The 10,694-nt window shown below is 46.0% G+C and overlaps 1 protein-coding gene across 1 annotated transcript; it reads left to right on the forward strand.

Annotated features, from left to right (window-relative positions):
• Nucleotides 1-3,715: 3,715 nt before the first annotated feature.
• LOC125428772 (zinc finger protein with KRAB and SCAN domains 1-like) lies at nt 3,716-8,381 on the forward strand. Its single transcript, XM_048489404.1, has 4 exons — nt 3,716-3,869; nt 5,327-6,329; nt 6,663-6,771; nt 7,551-8,381. The coding sequence occupies exons 2-4, from the start codon at nt 5,562-5,564 to the stop codon at nt 7,994-7,996; spliced, it is 1,323 nt and encodes a 440-aa protein (XP_048345361.1). The 5' UTR covers nt 3,716-3,869; nt 5,327-5,561; the 3' UTR covers nt 7,997-8,381.
• The last annotated feature ends 2,313 nt before the right edge of the window (nt 8,382-10,694 follow it).

A 10,694-nucleotide genomic window follows, 5' to 3' on the forward strand; every position in this document is an offset into this window, starting at 1 on the left:
TGTCAGGTTTATGAGGGGATACCTCAATAAAATGGACATCCAAAAGCTTTTTGTTCATCCATAATATAAGGAAACCTCTGGATATGGTGACACAAACCTTCCTTTGTGGAAGCTTACACAAGCATCTTCAGGGAAATTTGGAAATTGTGTGTGTGTATAAAATATATTCAAGGGGGTTGTTTTGAATATCAATAATTTACTTAGAACTAAGTTCCTATGTAATAAGTACATGGGACTAGCTGGAATCTGTTATGCATTTAATTTGATTGGGGGAGAATGATTTTACACAATGTAAGCAAAAACCAGAGAAACTGCGAGAGAACAGGTGGATCCCTAATGCTACAGAGAACAGAAATGAATTTGGGCCTCAGTCACAGTAGATCTTTCAAGGGTCATATGGCGGGCCAATTGGTCTCCTTGTCCAGAGGGCGCCATGTTGCTCTCAGTGTGGTGTTGTGGTTACAATGTCAGACTCGTATCATTTAGTCCCCGGATAGAATCCCCAATATGCCAAGGAAGTTCTGTGAGTGGCCTTGGACCAGACACACATTTTCAGCCTCAGTTTTCAGGTTTGCTTTGAGGATAAAATGGGGGAATAAAAACCAATGTCAGCTGCTAGGGGATTCCCATTGTGCCCACTACCTTCACCTCATCAATCAATTCTTCCATGTTGGTGACAATCAAGTCCAAAATAGAAGACTCTGTTTCCTTCTCTACCTTCCAAAAAATGTCGTCAGCAAGTAAAGTCAGGAGTTTATTAGACATTTCATCCTCTTCAGAGTTCTACTTCCAAGAGATATCCTGGTAATAGAAATCTCCTGTAACCACTGTGTCCCATCTCTGAAAATGTTGTGATCTGGTCTGCGTTGCATCCAAGTCCTCTGCCTGGTTTAGTGGTCTATAGCAGATTCCCACAATAATATCACTATTATTTCTTATTCTTTTTATTCTTACCCGGATATTATCAAACTGACCTTCCGTTCTCAGATGCGTGTATTTCCTGACAAGTGTATACATCCCAGACATATAATGCTACTCCTCCCCCCTTCCTTATTTGTCTGTTCCTTTAAAACAAGTTGTAACATCAGTCAGGTCACGCTTCCCTTCCTGCATTAGGACTTCAAGTTCTTCTTGCTTGTTTACCATACTCTGTTCATTGGCACAGAGACATCAGAATCCATGGTTTATACACCTTGAATGTTCTTGCTTGCAAATTAATAGATCCCTGCATGTTTGCCCCTCCCCATTGATCTGTAGTATTCTTAACTCCAGTAATATTTTTGTTTCCCTGCCCCATAGTTTAAAACCCTCATCAGGTTCGTGAAGCTGTATTTTTCCTACCCACATGAGGTACAAATAAAATGATTTACTGGAGGAAAAGATAACCAGTTAAACAAACTACCATGTTAAAAACAGCTTGGATCTCTAGTTAAACCTTTCCATAGCAATTAAACTCACATAGATTATGGGAACAGTTTTCAGTGAATACCTATATTGGTCTGTAGTAGTAGAATAAGATTTAAGTCTGGCACCAGCTGAGAACCAGTGTGGTGCAGCAATTAAGAGTGGTGAACTATAATATGGAGAACCTGATTTAATTCCCCACTTCTCCACATGAGCAGTGGACTCTTATCTGTGAACTGGATTGGTTTCCCTGCTCATACACATGAAGCCTGCTGGGTGACCTTTATTTATTTATTTATTTATTTATTTATTTATTTGTTCCACTTTTATACCGCCCTCCCCCAAGGGGCTCAGGGCGGTTTACAACATAATATAAGTGGATAAATAGAATAAAATGCTAAAATTTATATTAATTAAAATGCAGCGCTCCAAGTATATAAATATTTAAAAACAGATGGCGTTCAGCCTTTCACTCCCCTGACTCTGAGAGGGGAACAGCGGATCTCAGTTGTTAATGGGCACCTATCAGCAGCCGGCCTCCCCAAAAGCCCGGCGGAATAACTCGGTCTTACAGGCCCTGCGAATTCACTGAGGTCCCGCAGGTGTGAGGACAGCACTGGCCGGAAGAGCATTCCACCAGGCAGGGGTGGGGCTATACAAAGCCCTGGCCCTGAGTGGAGAACCAACCGCATCACTAGAGGCGGGGACCTCAGTAAATTAGCCTCTGCCGGCCGGTCCCTAAGATGCGAAGGTCCCAGACGCGTAAGGCCTGAGTTAACACAATACGAAGGCGATTGAGGAATTCCCTGGGAGCAGTGCTGATTGCAACCGGGTGTGATGTGGTCTCTGGAGGCACCTCCCGTGAGCAAACGAGCCGCCGCATGCTGGACCAGCTTCAATTTCCGAATCAGCCTCAAGGGTAGGCCTGCGTAGAGCCTGTGACTGGGCCAGTCACAGTTCTCTCAGAACTCTCAGACCCACCTATCTCACAAGGGAAGCTGATTGTAAGCTGCTTCGACACTCCTTAAAGATAGAGAAAAGTGGGGTATAAAAACCAACTTCTGAAAACTGTTCCAGGGTATAAGCTTTTATAATCAAAGCTTACTTTGTCGGATATAAATGCAAATGAAAAGCCATCAATCCTTTTATCTCACCCAGAAGGTGCGAGGTGTGTTACAAAGAAGGGCCAATGGAGTCAGAATTCAGAAACACAATGGAATATGTAATCAGCATGAACAGATTTGGGGAGATATGCATAGAGGTGGGAAAGGTAGAAAATTAGCATTTTTATCTTCTGAAATTACTTGAGCCTACATAGTTTTAACATTCACACAGGTGGTTTATATATGAAGTGCAGACCCCGCCCCCGCAATCAAGACTGGAGACTGAGAATAGGTATCCTATTATATAAAAGTCTAGACATGGTGGTGTTGATAACTCACTTCTAACCAATCAGTAGCCATTAATCAGTGAGGATACCTAAATAGAACAATGGGCAGAATTTGGGTGTTGAATAGGGGTGTGCAAAAAATAATAATAAAATTCAAATTCAGATCTAAAATAGACAGTCATCTTGGGGGGGAATTCCAGAGACTTCCAAACCAATCTCCTGGGCTGGAGGCGCCCTGCTGGGGCTGGACAAGCAGATGAACGCAGCAGGCACAGCAGCGCGGGCAGGGGACAAGCGAGGGCACGCGCCCACCGGGTGTTGCAGGCCTGGATCATGGAGGCAGCGACTGGGAGGCAACTGTTCCCGCTCAGAGTATGGGGGGGTGGGGTCTCACATGGGCAATTGCACCAAAGAATCAGGCAGCTTAATAAAAGTGCAGGGGTGGGGGAGAGGATCTCCACCTGTTCTGGGCAGGATCCAGAGAAGTTTAGGATTGAAGTGGGGGTGTGTGGAGGGTGGTGGTGATGGAGGGTGTGTGTTTTAAACTTCACAGTTAGATTGGTGCACAGGGGGCACCTAAGAGGCCATCAGGGGATTCAGGGTATGCGCTTTCAGAGTCGAAGCTCCTGCAGCCACCCACGGAGGTAGTTTCAGAGGGTCTGTTGCAGGAAGACTAGAGACCAGGTCATGAGAAGTCTACTGGGGTCAAAGGTTTTGCTGGCGGGGAGGGGCCGCCCTTCTCTAGAGATACGCCCCTGCTCTGCCCTCTCTGATCTTCCAGTGAAGGGTCTGCAACCTGCGGCTCTCCAGATATTCACGAACTGCAATTCCCATCAGCCCCTGCTAGCATGGCCAGTTGGGAATTGTAGTTCATGGACATCTGGAGAGCCGCAGGTTGCAGCCCCCTATTGCAGTGGTTCAACTCGCCACCGAGCTCCAGGTGGCTAGACAGGCAGGAAATGGAGGGGAAGAGGAGGACGAGGGGTGTGTCAGACGACAACTGAAAACCACTTCCTGCGAGGTGATGCTGTTGGGGTTTTTTCTGTCTTCAAGGCAAGAGCGGAGAGGTTGGCAGGTATGTTAAAATTATACGGAGGGGAGGGGGGGGTGAGGGTGCGTTGCAAAAAAGAAGGAAGGTAAATATTAGCTGTGGGTGGGTGGGTGGGGGTTTGGAACAAAAGTCAGCCCCCAGTTCCCACCCCCAATTTTCCTCTCTTTAAAATAAATCTAAGCGTCGGTACCAGTTTCTGTGCTTTTAATAGGAACCTAGCAATTTCTTCCTCGAAGAGGTTTTCTCAGTGGGAGGGTGAAATTACGGGTGGAGACCTGTGCTTGCTAAATGGTCCAAGAGAAGCTGGCTGATATCCTTTGCAACAACTTGCAAAACCCCAAAGCCTGCTTTGGGCCACATTGGGGTGAAAAGCGGGGTGTAAATGAAGCAAACAAATAAAACAAACCCGCAAACAAGGTTCCTGGTTAGGAGCCTCTCCAGTAGAGAGGCACATTATATTTTTATGGTGTTTTATTATTGTGCCCCGCCTAGAGGCGTTCATGATGGGCAGGAGGTAAATGTATAGGAAATAAAACAAATGAATAAATCTCATTTTGTGAATGAACCCAAGTGTGTGTGTGTGCTCTACAAGACCAGAGTATTTAATGTATTTATCTAAAACATTTTAATGCTGTCTTTCCACTCAAATAGGATCTCTAGGATTGAAAACAATTCAGTTGGTTAAGAGAGGGGGAGAGGACAGAGACCCAAAGGATTTTCTACCTGTCACTGTGGATCCTCACAGATCCGCCTACATTCCTTATATTTAATGCATTCTAAGTCACTTTGAAACCCATGATATGGTAGAAAAGCAGCATGTAGAAAGGTGCTAGATTCAAGTCCCATATCACTATAGAGATTAACATAATTTTACGGGTATAAGCTTTTGAAAGTTCATCTTGCAGGTCTTTAAGGTGTCACTGGACTCAGTAGCTGTTCTACTGCAGAGCAACACAGATAACCTCAGTAACTATATAGAGATGTGTCATAGTGGTTAGAGTGTTGGGCCAGCGCCTAGGATGGCCAGATTTGATTCCCTGCTCTTCCATGAACCCTGCTCTGCCATGAAAGCTCTCCCGATGTCCCTTGACCCAACACAATCTCAGCCTAACCTACATAACAGCAAGCTCTCAAGGGTTTTTCAAGGCAAGAGACATCCAGAAGCAGTTTACCATTGCCTGCCTCTGCATATTTTTTATTTATTATATTTTATTAAATTTGATAGCCCTGCCCCCCCTTTCCTGACTAACACCAGGTTCAGGGTGACTTACACACATTATGATTAAAAGCATTTAACATGGCATAGCAACTCTGGATTTTTTTAGTGGCTGCCCATTCAAATATTATCCAAGTCTGATCTTGCTTAGTTTCTGAGGTCTGATAAGACCAGGTTACTCTGGGCCATCCAGATCAGGAATTCCCACTTTTGACATACTTGCTATCATGATTTTTGCAAGCTGTTTTTTTGTTTTGTTTTACAGGGTACAGAAAAAATGGAGCTGTTTTGCATTGTTTAAATTTTGGAAATACAAAGGAAGCCTGCATGAGACTTTGCTTTAGCTGATGAGACTGCAGGGCTATGTTAACAGGACTCCCCATCGCTCCATAGATAAGCTGCCGCTTGTATTGCTAGTGACTGAAGGCAGAAGCCCCAGAGTGGGCTGTTTTCTCTCACATTTTGCCAAGAAGGGACCAAGCTGAGCTGAACACAGGGACATGGCCATTGCAGGATCTTTGTCCCCACATCTGGAGTTCCAGGCTGCCCTTGAACAGTGGCTGCAGGTGGAGATGAAATGCTCACCAGGCCCCACACTGGGGAAGGCAGAAGAAACCACAGATGTTGCACAGACATTTGGATGCTTTCTGAGATGGACAGCAGAGCAGATGAAGCGGGAGCCGGGCAAGGGGGAGTTGGCACAGTATTGGGGCAGCCAGTGGCAGGCGTTCCTCAAAGGCACGCAAAGTCAAGACAATGAACGGCTGACTGAGACAGCGTGGGAGAACAGCAAGGTCTTTCTCCCCTGTCCTGAGAGAAAAGTTTTGGTTAATTCACAGCGGACAGGAGAACAGGCAGCCAGACCTCTACCTGGCCTTATTGGAACTGCCCAACAAATTTTGGAAGAAAGTCACAGCAGTCCAGACTGCAGCAGCTCTGGGAGAGTGAAGGAAGAGCCAGCCAGTGAGGGCACCATTGTCTGGGAAACACAGCACCAGCTCTTCCGGAAGTTCCGCTATGAGGAGTCCAAAGGGCCCCGTGAAGCCTGTGGCCGCCTCTGGTTTCTTTGCCATCAGTGGCTGAAGCCCGAGAGGCATTCGAAAGAGCAGATCTTGGAGCTGCTGATCCTGGAGCAATTCCTGGCCATCCTGCCCCCGCAGATGCAAAACTGGGTCAAGGAACATGGTCCAGAGACCTGCTCTCAAGCGGTAACCCTGGCCGAGGATTTCCTGCAGGTGCAAAGTGAGACTGGGAGACGGGAAAAGGAGGTGAGAGGGGTTTTATCTTAGTCCTGGGTGGATGTCTGGATAAGGCAGGAGGGTCACAAAATGGGGTTCCTTAGTCAGCCAGGCTCTTATTTGGTGCATGGTAGGTAAGAGAGTGAGCCATGATCCAGGAAGTCCGCAGTTAAAATCTTGCCTCTAGGCAGTTTGTCACAAGTCTCTCTCCCTCAGCTCCAATCCCCCCTCTGCAATATAGGGAATAGTCCTGGTCTGCCATACAGGGCTCTTGCAAGTCTGTACCAAATTGTGTGAAGCGGCTTGGACACTGAGAATGTTCTATAAATGCCAAATGTTTTCCATTTAGTATTATTCTTTCAGGTACTGGGGCTTGTAAAGGAAGAAGCCTTGAATTTCCCTGTGGAGTTTGATCGGGGGCCTCTTGGCAAGGAGGTCAAAGAGGAGACTAAAGAGGATTCCCCATCTTTCGGTAAGAAGTTCTTGCTCCGTAGAAATCTTTGGCTCCCTGGAGCTAGTGGGATGCAGTGGCTAAGAGTGGTGGATTCTAATCTAGAGAACCAGATTTGATTACCTGCTCTTCCACATGAAGCCTGCTGGATGACCTTGGGCCAGTCACAGTTCTCTCTGAACTCTCTAAGCCCCACCTACTTCACAAGGTGTCTGTTGTCAGGAGAGGAAGGGAAGGAGTTTGTATGCTGCTTTGAGACTCCTTACAAAAGAGAAAAGTGAGGGTATAAATCAAATCAAAATCAATAAATCTCACAGGGGAAAGTATTCCACTGGAGATAGTTGGAGCCTGAAAGTTTGTATCTGGCATACATTCCACGAAGCAGGCGTTTGAGAGTATAACAGTCACCATCAGGCTCCAGAGCCTTGTCGTTCGGATTTCTATGTGGTTTTAAGTTACAGGGTGATCGGATTTTGTCAATTAACATTTGGGTAATATCTTCAAACAATGTAAGAATTCCCAAAGGTCTCACACTGTGGAGAAATAGGCATCTCCAGTTAAAGAGATCAGGTGACGAGTGATGGGAAAGGCCTCAGCGGGAGACAGGAGAGCCGCTGCCAGTTAGAGTTGACAAGATTGTCCAACGAACTGACTCAGTAGAAGGCAACTACATATCGACAACTAAACATCTTTTGTCTCATTTCTGTCAGGACTAAATGTCCAATAATTCTGATTTTGTTACCTTTCCCCCCTGCACAGCATGACCTTTTTTCATTAATGTGGTAATTCTCTTCGCGCAGGTGGTGCGTTGGGGGGTAAGAGTGGGTGGAAACCACAGGAGGGAAGCAAGAAGGAAGAAGAGGGCTTTGGGAGTCCTGGTGGCCCAGAGGAACTGGAGGAAAACAAACCCAGGCAACGGAAGCTCCAGCCCCTTCCAAGCCTCCTCTACGAGATCTCCGCCAACCAGGACATGCTGACTGAACAAAAACAGAAGACATGTGCTGTGTGCGGGAAAGGCTTCACCTGCAAGTGGACCCTCCTTCGGCACCAGAGAATCCATACAGGAGAGGAGCCATATGATTGCCCTCACTGCGGGAAAAGGTTCCGCTGGAGCAACAGCCTCATCATCCATCAGAGAACTCACACAGGTGAGAAACCACACAAGTGCCTGAAGTGCGGCAAGAGCTTCAGCCACAGCCAAAGTTTTGCCCGGCATCAGAGGCTCCACCAAGGGAAGAAGCCATAGAAGTGTGGGAAGTATAGAAAGAGGTTTCAGTCGAGCTCGAATCTGCTCCCACACCAGCAAATTCACGCTGGTGAACAGCCATTCAAATGCTTGGACTGCGGGAAAAGTTCCAGTTACAAATCCAGTGTGCCATATTTACAATACTTGGGGGCTGGTGCAACCAGAATATAACTGTATGTAAAATGGCACAACTATTGGCTGGCAGTCAAGAGACAGCATATCTTAAAAACCTACTTCATACACATTTAAAACTCTCAGCAACAGAAAATTCTCATAAACCTGAAATCAGAACTGAATATATGGGACTTCCCTCAGTCTCCAATTTCATTCAGTGTATTACATTCAAACAAAAACAACTTATAAATTTACAATAATTATTTCCTTTTGCATAGTTCTCTAGCATTGTGTGTGTGTATATACTTTGTGCTCCCTGAACCTCATACATTCTTCAAATTGTCTATTTTCATCCTGGATCACAATCTTTCAGAGTCTCTAAACCATCGCATTAATTTTCTACCCACTTCCTCTAGACCAGGGATCTGCAACCTGTTGCTCTCCACATGTTCATGGACTACAAATCCCACCAGCCCCTGCCAGCATGGCCAATTGGTAACTTGTGTGAAAGATACCCTATGCAAGGGAAAGGGCAGCATATAAATATAATAAATATATGTGTTTTTCTAGATATCCCTCCACATAAAGAAAAAGTATGTGGGCCCTAATTCAAATTGGGAGTGCAATACGACGTGATGAAGCCTCTCTGCCCCAACTGGGAAAACATACAGGGACTCCTATTAAGGCCTGTGTGTTATCTTGGTGGGCAAATCCACTCTCTCTCCAGGGCCATTTCACACGGGAAATTGGGCAGGGTGAAAGATTCCCCCCCTACACACACATGCACAAACATACACTTTTGCCATGGTTTCGATCCAAACCCCATCCACATGACTATTAGAGAAACTAGGCCTTCAATTATCAGAACTCCCAGACACGCTTGTCTGCCTTAGAAACAAACCCTGCTATGTCACCATATCCACCCCCCCAAAAAAAGGCAATAGGCAACTCTGCCCCCTCACCACAAAGCCCAATTGGACAGTTCCATCATGACTCCTGGAGGGCTCCACTAAGGTGCTCCCCCCCCCACTTTCCATTTCAAAACTTTCGGATATGTAGTGTGGGGTCCGATATCTTCTCTCACTGCTGTGTTTTGGTTGGAGGCTGCCAGCTGCATCTCGATATGACCTGTAGCCCACTGTGATATTTAAAGTTATTTAGAGTATTCAAAGTGATTTGTGTACATTGACTCAGAAACTCTTCCAACACTCCTGTGGAGTTGGCCAGTATTACAATCCTCATTTGTAGGCGAAGGGGAAGAGTGAAAAGTGAAGCCATTCAGTGCACTTCTGTGCTAACATCTATTGCCTGTAGCCAAAGGCTGTTACGGTCAATCACAAGGAACAGAAACAACATTAAAACAACCAGATCTGAAGGGTTTACAGAGAATATGCGACTGGAGTGAGTTTTAACTGTGAATTTGAATTGTTAGCCACAGAACTACACCATGGTTAGAAAATCTTCACCTGCAACATAGTCCCTCTTTGGTTCTAGACTATTAACCGTACCCCGCCCCAGTGAGGTTTAGGGTTGCCAGTCTCCGGGTGGTGGCTGGAGATCTCCTGGGACTTCACCTGATCTCCAGGTGAAAGAGATCAGTTTACCTGGAGAAAATGGCCACTTTGGAAAGTGGAATCTATGCCATGGCATTATACCCACACGAAGTGCATCTGCATAGGTTCCATCATAATAATAATAATCTTGGGCACTGCCAGCCCCTCCCAACCTTCAGACCAGGTGCCACCAACATCGGGTTTTAGACTATTGTTATCTGATTTGTCAACCACAACAACAATAATAATAATAAGTTTCCCAACCTGGAGTTGGCAAGCCAAGTAAGGTCTGGCATGAATCACATGGTCACCAAAGTAAGGTGTAAAACTCTGATGGAGTATCATTTTGAATCTTCATTTTTTCTTCTATAAAACTTCCCTATTCAATAGGGCTTTCCAACCTGCTAGTGAGGACTGGAGACCTCCCGGAATTACAGCTGATCTCCAGACTCAAAATCCTTTCCTCTGGAGAGAAGGGCAGCTTTGGAGGTTAGACTTGGGCTGTATACCCCTGTAAAAGACCCTCCCCTCCCCGGACTCCATCTCCAAGAATTTACAAACATGGGGCTGGCAACCTTGCTAAACTGAATCACCACAGAAAGTAAGAAGAGAGGGCAGGAGAGGAGGGGCGGAAGTCAGGACGGTCTCACTGAGAAGTCAGACTGAGGTTGTGGCGAAATGAGCGGCCTGAGATGTCTCCTAAACCAGGTTCGCCTCAGTACACCTCCTCTTGCTCCAGTGATGTCCCATTTATCATAACGGGAAAATATTCTTTTGAGGAGACCATATAGTGAAATCCTTCCACAGTGTCAAGATTTGACCAAAGGATTTAATTATCCTCTGGTTCCCTGCAGCAACTCACTAAGTGGACTCACTGGACAGTGGACAGGGACCCTCCTCTCTCTTTCAGACTGGAGAGGGGGCTCCATGGGTCCAGCTTTATTCCCCCTCACCAACTACAGAGCCTTCTCCTCCCATGCCATATTCTGCAGAGATGCCCTCAATGGTCTATGCGCTAGAGCAGGGGTCTG

Source organism: Sphaerodactylus townsendi, linkage group LG03 (genome assembly GCF_021028975.2).
Source record: "Sphaerodactylus townsendi isolate TG3544 linkage group LG03, MPM_Stown_v2.3, whole genome shotgun sequence".
Classification (NCBI taxonomy): Eukaryota; Metazoa; Chordata; class Lepidosauria; order Squamata; family Sphaerodactylidae; genus Sphaerodactylus; species Sphaerodactylus townsendi.

Bases quoted from the DNA above. Each gene is read 5' to 3' on its own strand.
- LOC125428772 (XM_048489404.1), top strand. From the start codon at position 5,562: ATGGCCATTGCAGGATCTTTGTCCCCACATCTGGAGTTCCAGGCTGCC. The intron at 6,330-6,662 runs GTGAGAGGGGTT...TTATTCTTTCAG, and splicing joins CTGGGAGACGGGAAAAGGAG to GTACTGGGGCTTGTAAAGGA. The intron at 6,772-7,550 runs GTAAGAAGTTCT...CTCTTCGCGCAG, and splicing joins AGAGGATTCCCCATCTTTCG to GTGGTGCGTTGGGGGGTAAG.